Source organism: Mytilus galloprovincialis, chromosome 11, assembly GCF_965363235.1.
Source record: "Mytilus galloprovincialis chromosome 11, xbMytGall1.hap1.1, whole genome shotgun sequence".
Lineage (NCBI taxonomy): Eukaryota > Metazoa > Mollusca > Bivalvia > Mytilida > Mytilidae > Mytilus > Mytilus galloprovincialis.
Window position 1 is genome coordinate 53,426,324 of NC_134848.1, and position 16,747 is coordinate 53,443,070.

A 16,747-nucleotide genomic window follows, 5' to 3' on the forward strand; every position below is an offset into this window, starting at 1 on the left:
GTACAATACCTGTGCATAACTTTATTTTTGTTTAAATACTTACAGCCTGAAGGAGTTTTACAGGAATATAATACACCAGTAATATTACAAGTAAATCATAGTCACCCTGTGCAAAGAAATGTTTCTGTACCACTGCCGTTGTCTGTTGTGGACGGTTCACAAAGAATTCGGGTATCAATTATGGGTATGTACATTGTGTGAGATTTATAAACATTTGTAATGTAAAATAAAAAGTAACTGAAAATTTCAGAGAGGGAACTAAAACTCATAAATCAACGAAAGACGCCACTACTCCTTGCAAAAACAGACGAGAATGCAAATATAAATATTAAACGGCTTTAAAATTAGAGTTGTTCATTTTGTACTTAATCACACAAGAATCGAGACAAAAACTGTTAAAGAAATACCAAGCAAACAAACGGATTAGTTGGTGGATTTAGTGTATTGTATAAATACAGCACTATTCAAGGTACAATTCAAGAGATCGCTTTCATAATATAAATATCGGTGAAACCGTGATTCAAGCAATAAATAAGCAACATGACACATTTCCTTAACAATCAGTTTTGAAAGAAAGTAAAAGTTACTCTCTATATATAGTAAGCTCATATTATTTCATAAATATTGATTTGCAATCACAAACACAAAATAAACTCTCATCATAGAAACCACAATTCAACATACTGAAATTAAAGTAGAAACAGTAAATAAAAGAATGATTATTTTAATACTATATTTGTTATTAGTTTTTTATCGAATATTTGGTATGCGAATTCAATACTAAGGTTAATTTCAAAAAGGCTTCGGATACATGAATTAAAATGATTGTTTGTTTTTTTATTTATTAAGGGGATTTAGTTGGACCAACTTTGCACAATTTGGATCAATTGATTCTGTTACCAACGGGTTGTGGTGAGCAAACAATAGTCAAACTTGCTCCTGACGTTTATGTTGCGAACTATTTGAAAAAATCGAATCAATATTCTGAAGAAATGAAGCAAAAATTGACCGTGTATATGGAAAAAGGTTTGTAGAGTTCTGGAACAATTACTGAGATATTATTTATAGTACTTATAAGAATAATAGGATATATTTGGGAAATTATTGGAAGAATTGGAAGCAGGATCTGCGTACCCTTCCGGAGCAACTGAGATCACCCCTAGTTTAGAGTGGGGTTCGTGTTCCTTATTCTTTAGTTTTCTATGTTGTGTCATGTGTACCATTGTTTGTTTGTTTGTCTTTTTTCATTTTCAGCCATGGCGTTGTCAGTTTATTTTAGATTTATGAGTTTGACTGTCCCTCTGATATCTTGTGTCCCTCTTTTAGTTGTATAAGAAGTAGAATAGTTCTTATGCTAGAAAAAAAGGTACCAGTAGTATACGGCTGTTCAGAATTCATAAATCGATTGAGAAATAAAAACAATCTGGGTTACAAACTAAAACTGAGTTAAACACATCAAATATTAGAGAACTATAAAAACAAGAAATTTGAAAGAACTGGCAGTAAAAATACTTTCTTTGAAAATCAATTTTAAAAATCAGTAGGAAATATACAAATACTGTTTGTCTTTAACCCATATTGTTTTGCATTACCCAGGATAAGACACATGTCAACACCTTTAAAGTCACTTATCAATCAAGATAATTCAAAATAACTTAATTTTTTTGACGCCAGACGCGTGTTTCGTCTACAAAAGATCTATCAGTGACGCTCGAAGAAAAAAAAAGGAATTAAAAAGACCAAACAAAGTAGAAATGAAGAACATTTAGGACCAAAGATTCCTAAATATTTTGCCAAATACATTTATGGTAATCTATTTTTGAGGTAAAAAGCCTTAGTATTTCGTAACTTCTAAGTTTTGTGAACAGTTAATTTATAATGACCACATCAATGATAGTTCATATCAGCAAAGAAGTGCTGATTAATGGGCTGGTAAAACCATCGGGAAATTAAAACTTCACCTGCAGCCGCATTGGGTACTTAACTTATGTATATGTCGTTAATATCAAGTGATATTAAGCAGGAAAATTTTCCACAGATTTATACATTCTCCGAACAAAATTGCTCTTCGTGATATTAAGCCAGCGCAAAACTTAACATGCTGTTCGAATTACATACGATTAAGATTGTTCGTTTCTCCTTTTTTTTTAAATTTTTGCCAAATATTCGGAATCCTTGGGCTTTTTCCATGTAGTGTTATCTAATGATTTTTTACTCTAACCCCTTATTTTCTTTTCACAATTTTATTAGATATACATCATAAAAGCGATGTTTGAAAATCTATAAAATTCTTGTTATTTTTTTCTAGTTTTTGAAAGAAAAAGAGTGCCAATATTAAAACTCTCGACAGAACATTTCCCGCAAAATTTTCAATTCTTATATTTCGAAAACAAATATTCGGACTCATAATTTTTTGTTGTTGCTTATTTCATTCCTTTATGTATATACAAATAATGTATTACAATAGTTTAAAACCCTTGTTAATTTAAAACAGAGTAGCAAATATTATTTAATAATATTAAATTAAATTATAATCAATATAAAATGAAATATATTATCAAATTCAATTCAAAAATGCATACTATATATAAATGTATATTGGTGTTACTCTCTTAATCGTATATGGGTTGTAATACAATAACTCAAAGCTTCAAAAGATAAGCATTCGTGAATATTTTCATGATTTCATTCAATCTAAACATATCATAAATTCAAGAGACAAAACGTACATTTTAGAACGAATTTTACAAAATGGGAAAAAGTTAAATAAACAATGTATCTTTATCTTTCTTTTTATGATGAAGGATACCAAAATGAATTAAGATACCAACGTACAGATGGGTCTTTTAGTGCATTTGGTAATTCTGACAGTTACGGAAATATGTGGTATGTTATTTTTATTGTCCAATACAGGAACTAGAAGGAAAAGGTATAACAATCCAATAGTTCAAAATATGAAACAAAATTTGATGTTGGTTTTTTTCTAATCCTTTATCTGGTTCCTTTTTTTGTACTTACAAAACGTTTTCATTTTATTATTTTAAACGACAGAGGCTTTTTATTAAAATTCTAAATATATTAAGTTTATAGGTAATCAAAATCAAATTCAGTCGCATCCAAATCGATGTTTTTCACTCTCTGTTATAGGTTATCAGCTTATGTTATTAAGACTTTTCAAAAAGCAAAGACGCATGTTTTTATTGATGATAATGTTATTATCAAATCAGTCAAATGGATCATATCTCATCAGTTACCAGATGGATCATTTCCAGGCTCAATGTATACTTACTATATGCAAGTAAGATTTGTTATACATGTTCTAAACGTATAAGTCCTTTTCATCATTTACGGTGGTACCTTACACTACAGGGAGATAACTCTGTAAAGTCAGCTAAACGTTTTAATTACGTTGTGTTGTAAGAGGAATATTAAGCTTCTTAATGATCAAAATTGGTGTTTGTCAAATTGCTATATAACCAGTGTGATTTTTCTGACAAAACGGTTGGTTCAAAATTTTTCATTTTTTTTTTATATTTTTGTTAAAGTGTCAAAGTAAATACTGTGACAAAATTTTATGAAAATTAAACAAGCCAAATTAATTTTAGTGAATGTGTTGGGTACCACCTTAAGGAAAAAATAAATATTAACTACAGTAACTAATAATCCGCGTTCTTATTAGTATGCAAAACACCTTTTTAAGATATATATCAAAGGCAACAACAACAACAACAAATTGATGCAAAGCAAACAATAATCCAGGAAATCGAGACAATAAAACAAAGATACAGGAAGATCCCGGGAATTTATCTCGGTTGCTACAAAAGAATAAGAAAATCCCTTTCAACATGTGGCACCATGGGGCTGCTAGTATGGAGTACACATTCAGTGTTAAATTTCATTTGGTAAAGTTCAAATGAGGAAGTTTTCAGAAAAGACAATTATAATATTCCCTTGGCAACCAGCTTTATCAAATAGTTTCCAAGAAACCATCAACCATCCACCAAGTAAATGGTAATGGAAAACGCAAGTTTTGGAATATTGTGTCAAGTTCAGACATGCAAATGTATGCCCAATGAAAGAGATAACAGAAACATTCCAAAAGAACAAGAAAGTTTTAAATTGCAGTGAAAGATGCACTCATCTCTTTTGTATAAATATACAAAAGTATTCTGAATATACATGTAAAAAATTTCAAGTAATTTAACTGTACAAAAGACCAGACTTATCATTCCCTTTCAGCTCATTTGAAAACAATGACAACCACACAAAAAACAAGCAACAACGACTTCTATAATTTATTATATACCATTTGATAAGAGTTAAAATTCGGAGCAGACTCTAATTTGTTATATACACTTAAATTTAAACTTTAATTTTTGCGCTCAATTTTAATTGAGAAGTTTAAAAAATCACCCTTTGAGAAAAAGATATATGGGTGAAGAAATATAATGCTTAAATGCAATTCCTAGATATGTTCATATACGTTTTTGTATGTAGGGTTATGTCATCTTATTGGAAATCTTTAATACTTGCTAACATTTTACCTCTTTTTATACATTGTATCTAATAGATGACACATTCAATTACTGATGCCGTTACGAAGGCGCAACATTATCTGGAAACTAATATATATACAGTAAACGACATCTACTGCTTAGCCATTACTAGTTATGCTTTGACCATACGGAACAGTTCATATTTTGATGCAGTATTTAACAAGCTTGAAACACATGCTGTTGAAAGAGGTAAGAAGACATGAAATTCATTACGTTTGTCTCTTGGAACAAATGCTGTTGTAAGAGGTAAGAAGACATGAGATTCATTACGTTTGTCTCTTGGAAAACATGCTGTTGTAAGAGGAAAGAAGACATGAGATTCATAACGTTTGTCTCTTGGAACACATGCTTTTGTAAGAGGTAAGAAAACATAAAATCATTACGTTTGTCTCTTGGAAAACAAGCTGTTGTAAGAGGTAAGAAGACATGAAATTCATTACATTTGTCTCTTGGAACACATGTCGTTGTACAAGGTAAAAGAAGACGTGAAGTTCATTACGTCGATTTCTTGGAACACATGCCGTTGTAAGAGGTAAGAACACATGAAGTTTATTACGTCGGTCTCTTTGAACACATGCCGCTGTAAGAGGTAAAAAGACATGAAAGTTATTACGTTTGTCTATTTAAACCAAACTTCTTATCAAAGGGTCGCTGTTTTAAAACACACGTACCTAACCAGACATCACACATTTTATCCATACACATGTTATGATCCCGAGTATATACAAGATCAATATATACCTTGGATGGTCGTTCCTGCAGTCAGGAACGGCCGATTGCTCTTCTAGTATGAATAGACGTCTGCATTGTAGCCATTAGTTCAACCGGAAGAGGATGGTTTCTGGGTAGTTCTTCGGACATCTCTTGATGGTCTGTCTGATGACCTAAAACTAACCCCCCGGATACTACACTCCCCCCAAATTTAGAGAAAATATGTATCCATTTAAAAAAGTATATACCCTATCCCCCTAACAATTTTTTAAAAAGTGTAAAACCTATCCCCCCAAAACGGACCCTTTGTATCCATGGGTCTACTGATTAACTAAAAGATACTACAATGGGTTCCCAACAAATTGGGAACCCAGACAACTGTGAATTGTTTTTGTCTGGATCGTATGCCAACTCTTCCCCGTCTTTATACAAACTAGAACCGGTCCATTTAGTGGTTGCATGTCCACTATATAGTTGGACCCAGGAGGTTGTACTGATCCATTCTCTGTCGTGAAGAGCCTGTTTAGACCTTTGTTTAGATAAGGAATTCCAGGGTCCCACTGTCTTCTGTTGGGACCCGATCTAACTGTGCTCACACACAAGACTGACGTTCCACTGTCTAATGGTGGCGGCTGCTGCTGATTGAAATTCCTAGTGCCAACATTATCTGTTTTGAAAAGTAGCCCCAATCCCAAATCGGGGCTTTCTGGATTAATGTATACAGATTCCTGGTTGACAGGAGATTTGAAAGTTATAACTTTTTTATTGTTGAGCACACTGTTGCTTTCTGTTGCTGCTTTTCTGTCAGTTTCTTCCGTTGAGGAAGGGTCCTCGAAAGTGAGTGATGTATGACTGTTTTCAGTATTGTCAGTCATTCCTCCGTCAACAACAGGAGTAGGAAACACTGTGACTATTTTCTCATCACTGGCCCCTTCTACCAAAGTGGTATGTGCCTCACTGTCTGAGGTGGAGTCCCAACTTTCTTGGGCCTCCTCATCACTTGCCAAAGTTGTCTCTGTTGTGGCAGCAACCTTTTGAATGCTACTGTAATTCTCAACTGCCAAAATAGCTCCTATGGGTTTCCTCATAATATTGGCTACTGAACCCTCCTTGTCGCCTGTGAGCAATGCTGCAGTAACTAAGTTGCCTTGGGGCACCTCACATTTCTCTACTAATGGTATGGCTGGGGTATCCACAATGAAGGAATACCCCTGGTTGGCCCTTATTTTCCAACAACCACTGTCTGAGTCCTTTATTAAAGTGAACCTCCTGTCCACATCAACCGTGACCAGTTTATGAATATCAGGTAAGGAGTACCTGGCAAAGCCTGGGTCCCTTTTAAGGATTTCCTCAACTAATAAATACCCACCTGGGAGAAGGCTGTGGTCCAACCCCGGTGCACCATGCCTCAATATGTTCGCGAGACATTTTAATAAGTAGCAGTCCAATCCGCCTGAAGGAGTTGCCTCTTTGTCAGAAACAGAGCATTGCTCTGACTCGATCTCTGCTTTGACCTGTACTGACACACTGGGTTCTCTGTTCCCCTCTCTGTCCCTTGCACATACCCCTGGGCCAATTATAGCTATCTCCGCTACTCTTCCTTGGGGTACAGACTCTACTACTGAGAGGCCTAACTTTATTTGCGGGGACTCACTCCGGCCTCCCGAGTAGTCCCGTTTAAGTTTAATGGCACTGTTGCCGTTCTGCTTGACTGAATTGTGGAGGTAACAGTTCTATCCCTCCCCTGTAAATCCAGACAGTCCTTCTTAACATGTCCAGGCTTAAAACAATGGTAGCACACTCCCTCCCATGGAGGCCCTCTATCAGTGGAGGGACTCCCTGAGACAGACTTACCTCCATAGTTTGGGCATTCCATTTTGGAATGGCCCCTCTCCCCACAGTGGTGGCAACTTTCTGTCCCTGTTTGTCTGCCAGGTGAGCAGCTTCCTGTTATTGGGCTTGTGAGGAGTTGTTTGAATTGGTCCATCATGTCGTCTAATTTTTCGTTGACTTTACCAAGTTTGTTTTCAAACTTCTTATTAGACTTTTCCAACTCCACTTTCCATGTACTGGCTGGGGCCCTCTCAAGGGGCCCCCGATACTCACAGATGGCCTCATGGTGGTCTCCATACTGCCCATCAGTTACCTGCCTAACCTCACGCCTATTTGGCTTCCCATATATTGCCTGGGCATTATGTTGGAATAGCCGTATTTTATCTACGGCCTCCTCTATGCTTTGGGGCTGAAGGTTGGAGACTTGCACTCCCAACTGTTTGTTTTCAATACCCTGGCACAGCCGCATTACGGCTTGCTCATACATATATTCTTCAGGGAGGTTTCTAAATGCCCTGGTGGCCAAGGACAACACCCGATCAGCCCAGTCCTCAAGAGACTCCTCAGGGGCTTGCCGGGCATTGTTAAACTGGACCTGGGCAGTCTCAGGGAGTAAATTGAAACCAAAGCGCTTGTGAAGCTTCGCCACAAGCTCCTTATAACTCACCTCCCTGTCTCTTTCTGTTATAAGGGCAAAATATCCGCTGGCCTTTCCCTCAAGGCACCAGCAAAGTTGGTCCTTGCATTCCTGAGGACCCCATTCACAAACCTCTGCGTACCTTGCAAATTTTGTGAAAAAGGCCTGCCAGTTACCCTTTCCGTCATACTTAATATTTTTTGGGGCACTGGTAACTTTAGAGACGCCACCTAAAGTTCCTTGTGTCCCATCTCTGTTGTCAGGTGCCCTTGGGTTTTTTATAGGCCTGTCCTCATTATCTGGTACTGGGTAGGCCTGTTGTCCATAGCTCACCCCTGCGGTGACCCCTTGTGGGGGCACCACTGTATACCCTTGATTATACTGGTTATTGGGTTGCCTATCCCCATAGTCATGAGATGGGGTCTGCCTTGTGTCTGCACCCCTATTGTCTTGTCTCTTGCCATACTTACTACAGGCCATCTCATACTGTCCCCCACCAGTGTAAGCTGGTTGGGTACAGGGTGCTGACCCCTGACCTGCATAGCTGCATGCATGGCCCATTGGATGTGAAGGTGTGCCCCAATAGTTTGGGGTAAGTTTGTCCCATGCACTGTCTTTACCTGCAGGCCAATACGGCTTGTTCACAATACTACCCCTGTACATGTGATGAGGGGGACTACCTTGGTTTGGGTCACCAATATCATGGTGACTCCACTCTTTTTTCTGTAACTGTTCCCTGTAGCCCCCATCCAAATTCCCTGTGGGTTCAGATCTAGCATTAGCATCCCCAGGATACGGACTATTTTCAAGGAAGGCAGAGTCCATCTGCCTGCCTTGGGCCTGAGGTGGTGGCCCAATATTTTGGCCACCTCCACTTGGGCTAAAGTCCAGCCTGGATAAGAGGCCCCTTGTTACTCGTAGGTGGGAGATTGTGGCCAAGTCTGACTCGGTTACAAAGCCCTTGCTCTCCCTAATGTCCATTATTTGCTTCCCAGTTTTTATGCCTATACCTGGGAGCTGGAGTAACTCTTGAAAGCTACAAGTGGTTAGGTTTACAACCGACATTTGTAACTGTAAATAACTCAACAACAATTTGTAACACAGTTTATTTATTTAAAGAATAAACAACAATAAACAACACACTTAAACCAAAATTTATATATTTACTAACACAAATACTTCTGCTTCGGGTAACCAGTCCTTCTGCTCTGCGGTTATCGAAGTGAACTAAACAATAACAATACGACTGGTAACCCGTCCTTCTGGTCTGCGGTTATCAGAAGTAAACAAAACAATAACTTGTCGACTGGTACCCCGTTCTGGTCTGCAGTTACCGGTGACTGGTACCCAGCTGTCCCTTCAGGGTCAGCAAGGTAACCTGACGTCTACTTGCACAATCTTAAACAACCGTGAAGTATTCCTCCAAAATACTCCACGAGTGCCTGAAATGACTTATTCCCGCGCTGGAATAAACCAAATCACCTTTCCCCTCCTGCCTGAAATGACTTATTCCCGCGCTGGAATAAACCAAATCACCTTTCCCCTCCTGTCTTACTATTTTTTGCCGTACACTACCGGCACGGCAAAAACATAAAAAAATATCCCTGAAAGCAATAACACTACCCGCTTATTGCTCGCAGCGCCAATGTTGTGATCCCGAGTATATACAAGATCAATATATACCTTGGATGGTCGTTCCTGCAGTCAGGAACGGCCGATTGCTCTTCTAGTATGAATAGACGTCTGCATTGTAGCCATTAGTTCAACCGGAAGAGGATGGTTTCTGGGTAGTTCTTCGGACATCTCTTGATGGTCTGTCTGATGACCTAAAACTAACCCCCCGGATACTACACACATTTATGAATCGAAATCAATTCGTTTATGTTATGAAGTTGACATTTAAAATGGTTTAATATTCATATACTGCTTGCATTTTCTATTTTAAACATCAAAAACATCATAAAATTATCAATAATGATATTATTTGGTTTTGTTCATGTAACTTTACACTTTTTACCTCATCAACAAAGTATAAATTGCAATTACGACGTGTCTTTTTTTAAATTTTGGCGGGAGAGACAAGTTTATATTGACTCCTGAAATTTTAATACACTTACTCTGTAAATTGTTTGCTACTTTGGGATAATAAAATGTAAAATCACAAAAAATACTGAACTCCGAGGAATATTCAAAGGGGATAGTCCCTAAGCAAATGGCACAATCAAAGGATAAAACACATCAAACGAATGGATAACAACCTTTATATTCCTGACTTTGTACAGGCATTTTATTATGTAGAAAACGGTGGATTGAACCCGGTTTTATAGCTATTTAAGCTCTCATTTATCGCATACAATTCCATTATATTGAGAAAGATATGTGAACAAAATAAACAGATCAACAGGTAAAAATGTCAAAAAAAAACAGGGACACAGCATTCAACATTGTGTTATTATCTTTATCACTTTAAAACATATTATAATAATTTATTCTCATGTAGATGATATGAAATATTGGACCTACGCCTCTTCATTTACATCAAATGGGAATGCATGGTCATCATCTTACATGCAGTCAATTTCGATTGATATTGAGACATCAGCGTATGCTCTTCTTGCATATACAGGACGTAATTTACCTTTAGATGGTTATCATGTTATGAAATGGATAATAACGCAAAGAAATTCGAATGGTGGATTTGCATCATCACAGGTATTTGTTCGAAACAGTTTGAGGAGATACAAAATAGTTATATTTTATTAATTGCAAGGCATTTGAGCCACTGAGGTGATATGGAATACCATTATTTTTTTTTCTAAAAATGACATATTTGGAGAAGCTTTTTTCTGTTCTAGAAATATAATGAGCATAAAAGTCTAAGTATGATAAGCTATGTCAGTGTAAATTTAGCAATGACACGCTTAGTTAAAATCAATAATTGTTTTGGCCTCGTTGCATTTTCGTTTTTAATTTAAAAAAACTAAAATGTAATATGCCCTTCTCCAAATGGTAAACTAATACACATTTTTATTTAGAAGATAAACTCTGTGTGCGATAATGTCTAACTGTTTTGAAGACCCAATTTTGGCCTTTGGTCGGGATGTTGTCTCTTTGACACATACCCCATTTACAGTCTAAATTTTATTTTCAGTATTACCTGTCGTGTGCTTTGTTTCTATCATTTTAGGATACAGTAGTTGCATTAGAGGCCATTACTGAGTTTGGATTGTTTGGTTCGCAACATAGAGACATGTTAATTTCAATCACAGCTGGAAAATTTTCCAAACAATTTACGATTGATTCTGCAAATGCTCTCGTTTTGCAGACTATTGAGGTAATCAGTTTCTCTATTCGGACTTGCAGTTAAGATTTAATTTCTTTGTCAATATAATGCAATTTGATGAGACTGTCATACAAGTGAAAGGTTCAGATAGCTATTAATTTTGCCATTTGATTAGGAACTTTCCAGTTTGAATTTTCCTAGGAGCTCAGTATTTTTTTATGATTTCACTTTTTTCAAACACACATGTACGCTGCAGACAGTCATATGTTAACTTCCAATGCAATGATGTTTTCGGCTGGCTGGAAAACTTCACATTTGGGATAAGTTTTGTATCGCAGCACTTAAATGCAAAATTGACAGGTTATTTGAAAAAAACTCTGAAAAATTAAATTCCACGAAATAAATTAAGAAGAATTTTGTAAATATTAGCAGACAACAATTACATGTCCTTTTAAAATGGAGTTTGAAAATACCACACACATCAAATTGTTTACAGAAGCAATCGATCCGTTTTAATAAATAAATAAAATTGAGAATGGAAACTGGGAACGTGTCAAAGAGACAACAACCCAATAATTTTAAATTAAAATGTTTAATAGATTATTGTTTTCTCTTGAGTAGATATTTAAAGCACATATTATGTTAAGTCACCGTGGTTTTATTTCTTTAGTTACCAAAGCCATATCCACAAAATGTACTGATTGAGGCCACGGGAGAGGGAAATGCTCTTGCAGAGGTAATATTTATTATAGTTATACTCCTTAAAATATTGTACTGAAAATGTATTTGATTTTTGAATTCTTATCACTGAATAGTCTGATAGATATAAAACTAAAACAAATCCTAATTACATGTCTGATATGTTATGTCGATGTCAATTTACAATGTACAATCTAACCAGACACACTCGGGGACCAGACAAAATGTCGGATTATACAATGTCAGAAAACTCAGGTTTTTTGCTGTTATGATATTGTAATTATGATATTTATCTTTGTCTTACCTCCTATACATTTATAGGAATATGATTGGTCAATAGCAACCTCGTGGAGATCGTGTGTATTCAATATTAGGTTAGTAGGGAGGCGGGGCTTATTTCAATACACGGTTAGTAGTGGATTTAAAACTTAGGCATTGTTTGATTATTATAAAGTATTGAAAGATCTGTTTAATATTGTTATATCAAGGTTGTTGATAATAGATATGTGTCGTTTACATTAGTTTTTTTAGTACAGACCAATTGAAGAAGGTTCTTAAAATTGAACACTTGAACACTTTTTATACAGAAATAAGAAGATGTGTTATGATAGCAAATAAGACAACTTTAGTCTAAATTCCACAAATAAAGATAGTCGGTAAGATAAATTCGTTACATAGTGTGCTAGTGACCTAATATGATATATACAGGGTAAGTAAATTCCATATTAGGTCTCTAACACACTATGTAACTAATAATGTTGGCCTATTTTGTTTTGTGTGGCCTGTTTACAAAATGATATTAAAATTGTGCAGTTTAGATACCGCTGAAACAATCATAGATAGAAACTGTGTCTTTCAAAGCAGGATGTTGAAAAACTTACGTATCGGATAATGCAGGTTACACTGTATATACGTGTATCACTACCAAACATGTGTTATTATTTTATATCCAGGTATCTGTTCTTTACAACATTGAACAAAGTCATGGTACCCAGGCGTTTCACGTGTCTGTAAACATTGATCAGGAAACATTTGTCGTGTTAGAGACAAATACGTGTGTAAAGTATGTATGTAGATATAAATAATTCCTTTGAAAAAAAATTTAGTTTATAAATAGAATATAAAATTCTCTATTAAACTACTTAAATAAAATTGAGAAAGGAAATGGTGAATATGTCAAAGCGACAACCACCCGACCATAGAGCAAACAACAGCCAGGCAACCAATGGGTCTTCAATGTAGCGAGAATTCCCGCACCCGTAGGTGTCCTTCAGCTGGCCCCTAAAATATGCATAATAGTACAGTGATAATGGACGTCATACTAAACTCCGAATTATACACAAGAAACTAAAATTTAAAATCATACAAGACTAACAAAGGCCAGAGGCTCCTGACTTGGGACAGGCGCAAAATTGCGGCGGGGTTAAACATGTTTATGAGATCTCAACCCTCCCCCTATACCTCTAGCCAATGTAGAAAAGTAAAAGAATAACAATACGCACATTAAAATTCAGTTCAAGAGAAGTCCGAGTCTGATGTCAAAAGATGTAACAAAAGAAAATAAATAAAATGACAATAATACATAAATAACAACAGACTACTAGCAGTTAACTGACATGCCAGCTCCAGACCTCAATTAAACTGATTGAAAGATTATGTCTTCATCATATGAATATCAGGTACAATCCCTCCCGTTAGGGGTTTAGTATCATACTATCATAAAATATATGAGAAGAACATAAAATATATGAGAAGAACATTAAAATATATGAGAAGAACATAAAATATATGAGAAGAACATTAAAGACTGTAAATATATTGCAAGATGATTATCTCAAAATATGTAACCATATCAAACGATTGGAAAACAACTGTCATATTCCTGACTTGTAGAAATGTGTGATTACAACTGGATTTGTGTTTAAATATTTCAAATTTATATTTTATAATGAAAACTTAAAGAAAGAAAGGTATACTTTACCTTAATGAGACAGCAACTCGAAGAAAGAAAAAAAGACATGGTCATCTGTACTTTTGTCATCAAGCAGTAAAATGTAATTATATGTTAAACAGATGGCTAAGGCAAGGGAGAAGTGGAATGGCTATTTTAGAAATTGGAATTCCGACTGGATTTCAAGCAAACCATCATAAAATTACTCATGTTCCAACCCTTAAGAAGATTGAGATGGAAAATAGGAAACTTATTCTCTATTTTGATAAGGTAATTTATAGTTTCACTACTTTAAATGGTTAAAATAAGGATGGATGTGCCGAGTTTAAAGTTGAGGTCGTTATCATGTTTGAAAAGCAATCGAGATGAATTTTGAAGATTTTCATTTAATAGAAACTGTGATTGAAATCCTCTCAGACTATTAGAACATTATTGTTTTTGATTAGAAATGTGCAATTCAAAAAGTCATGTTGAATATCATACTTCTTTTGCAAATTTGATACGAGAATTGAAGCATACTTAGGTAAAAAATAATCAGGATTATGCTCTTTTGTCGCTATGAAAACAGACATTTCCTTTGAGGAGTTATCCTTTGTCGAGAGTGAATAAAAAAACATACAATTATATTTGTATAAGTATAGATCTAAAACATATATGTTCTACAGGTAAAGTTTCAATCAGAAAACATATTTTTTTTTCATTGAGATTGCTTGTGCAAAATCGGATGTGAAATTTAATATAGTATATTTATTAAATTTTTAAAAGGTCTAGTTCTTAAATATGTACATGTATGTCTCATTTTTACTTTTTTCCATAGTGTTCCTCAATAATTTTAATCCTTTTTTTGGCAATGCGGACTAGTGAATAATGAAGTGTTAATTGCTTTATTGCATGGAAGTCAGTGCAGTTATTTACATAGTATGCATTCGACCTGTAAATTATATATGGTTTCATGAGAAGGCGATTTGTAGTGCAAATTTTGTTTTCGCCCTCAAATCGCTTTATGAAACAGATACATGTAGTTGCAATGTTAAAAGGTCTTATGTTTAAAATAATCCGTTATTATTTGTTCTGAAGCTACTCTCAGACCTGTACATATGACGAGATTAAACTAGTACTGTGTTTCCACCATATACGAACTATTTAACAAAACGTACATATTCATTGCATTATAACCTTGTTTTATAGATATCAAGTCATCCAGTCTGCATCAAAATGAAAGCCGTTCGTACAGGATTAGTGGCAAAAACGAAACCATCTGTGGTCAGAGTTTACGACTACTATAAACCTGGTACGTAAACACATTGATAAACTATTCAACTTATGACATTATATCAATATGCTCTTCAGTAATGGTGTTTAACTCTGAGAGGAGAAAAGTATAGCCGATGCAAAAAGGTTTGCATGCCAATGCAAGTTTATCACTTTTCGGGTTTAATAAAGTTTATAGAATTTGAGTATTTTCTCTAGAACTTTTTTTGTTAGATTCTGACCGAAAAAAACTGATTGATGAATGTTAATCTAGTGTATTGTAACTTTGAATAATAATCACTGTGTATACAAAGTTAAATTTTATCATTTAAGCATTAATTCTAGAATAATTTTCACCAAGAAAATATCCTTTAAATTTTCTAAATTTTCAATTATTTACCATTTTTACAGTAGACTTATTTTCTGTGTCATCAAGTGAATATTTACGTTGATTTTTTTCGTTCGTATCCTGTTGACGTGACTAGGTTTCATGAATGCAGGCTTCTCTTATTCACTAGACAATAAGCATTTTTCCACTTAAACTTTTCATTCAAACGAGACAATAGTTTGTGCCACCAGCCGTTATGCGAATGAAACATCAATGTATGAGTAAAGAGCTACTTTCAATTTTTGCGTTATCATAATTTATTTGTGTACAAAGTCATATGTTTGAGCTACATTACAACTAAATCTATATTATTTTTGAATATATATTCAAGTAATGTTAATTAAGCATTATTAAATTTAGAGCTCCAGTTTACGACGTTTTACCAATCTGGTGTTCTACAGAAGTCTAACATTTGTGACATTTGTAATCAATGCAAACAGTGTAGACAGTGAGTATATAGGTATTTGATTTTATGGTCAATAACAAAAATGATGTTTTAAACCAAACATCCAATTAGAAGTGAAACTATTTGATAAAACGGTTGTGGTGTATTTGGAAATGTAAAATGAGAAAATGAGTATTAGAAAATAAAATCAGAAAACTGAACTCCGAAGGAAATTTATAAAAAGTTCCTAAACAAATGGCAAAATCAAAAGCTCAAACACATAGAACGAAAGGAAAACAACTGTCATATTCCTTACATGATACAGGCATTTTCTTATGTAGAAAAAAGTAGAAAATGGTAGAAAATGTAGAAAATTGAAGTGCATGAATATTTATTCAATGCGGAAAAGCGAAGCATGCGATGTGGAAATGTTTGAGTTGTTTACGTTTTGGGTATTATTTCGTGTTTTCTACAAAAATTAAAAGTTACCACTCAGTGAGCATGGTAATATTCTATCAGAATAGGGTAGTCATAAATGGTGTAATCGATTAGTATGTAGGTGGAAAGTTTATACGATGAAATACATGAAACTACAAACCACATTATGAAGTTTTATCTTTACATATTCAGTCAACCAAATATACAGAAAACCTGTGTTGATATACCAAAAATTCTTGCAGACTACCGCATGACATATACTTATTTTTTCTAGGCAAAAAATAGATTTGCAATATAATGTCATCAGGGTTAAATATCAGAGTATTGTATGTTTGTTAAATACAGGAAATATGTATTCATTTATGTGACATAGTAATACTTGTCTTCCTTCACAATACACTTTGTATCTTTATTGTATATAATTTATAGTAGTCAGACCATGATCAACCAATGTCTATTTAATCAATATTATGTATTATTGTTCTCTGTTTTTCAGATGAAATGATAAAGACGACGCTGACCTCAAACACAAACTATGAAACTGGCTTAATTGATTTCTTAGGGTTTTATAAAAATGATTAAATAATAAAATTTGCACAACTCTTACCAAAAAAA

The 16,747-nt window shown here is 34.7% G+C and overlaps 2 protein-coding genes across 4 annotated transcripts in view; both read left to right on the plus strand.

The window, feature by feature from the left end:
- The window catches only part of LOC143051987 (CD109 antigen-like), a 65,582-nt gene extending 62,215 nt beyond the window's left edge, over positions 1-3,367 (plus strand). Inside the window, exons 27-30 of the mRNA XM_076224957.1 lie at positions 46-184; positions 850-1,026; positions 2,805-2,886; positions 3,148-3,367. Of these exons, the coding sequence (XP_076081072.1) occupies positions 46-184; positions 850-1,026; positions 2,805-2,886; positions 3,148-3,331 (582 nt within the window). The 3' untranslated portion in view covers positions 3,332-3,367. The remainder of the gene's footprint in view (positions 1-45; positions 185-849; positions 1,027-2,804; positions 2,887-3,147) is intronic.
- Positions 1-16,747, plus strand: part of LOC143052378 (CD109 antigen-like) — a 160,107-nt gene extending 143,360 nt beyond the window's left edge. Inside the window, exons 32-39 of one of the 3 annotated variants that reach the window (XM_076225382.1) lie at positions 10,238-10,449; positions 10,925-11,071; positions 11,691-11,756; positions 12,673-12,782; positions 13,793-13,940; positions 14,859-14,961; positions 15,670-15,757; positions 16,629-16,747. In XM_076225382.1, the coding sequence (XP_076081497.1) occupies positions 10,238-10,449; positions 10,925-11,071; positions 11,691-11,756; positions 12,673-12,782; positions 13,793-13,940; positions 14,859-14,961; positions 15,670-15,757; positions 16,629-16,632 (878 nt within the window). In that variant the 3' untranslated portion in view covers positions 16,633-16,747. The remainder of the gene's footprint in view (positions 1-10,237; positions 10,450-10,924; positions 11,072-11,690; positions 11,757-12,672; positions 12,783-13,792; positions 13,941-14,858; positions 14,962-15,669; positions 15,758-16,628) is intronic. The other 2 variants (XM_076225386.1, XM_076225384.1) reach the window with 2 other exon arrangements.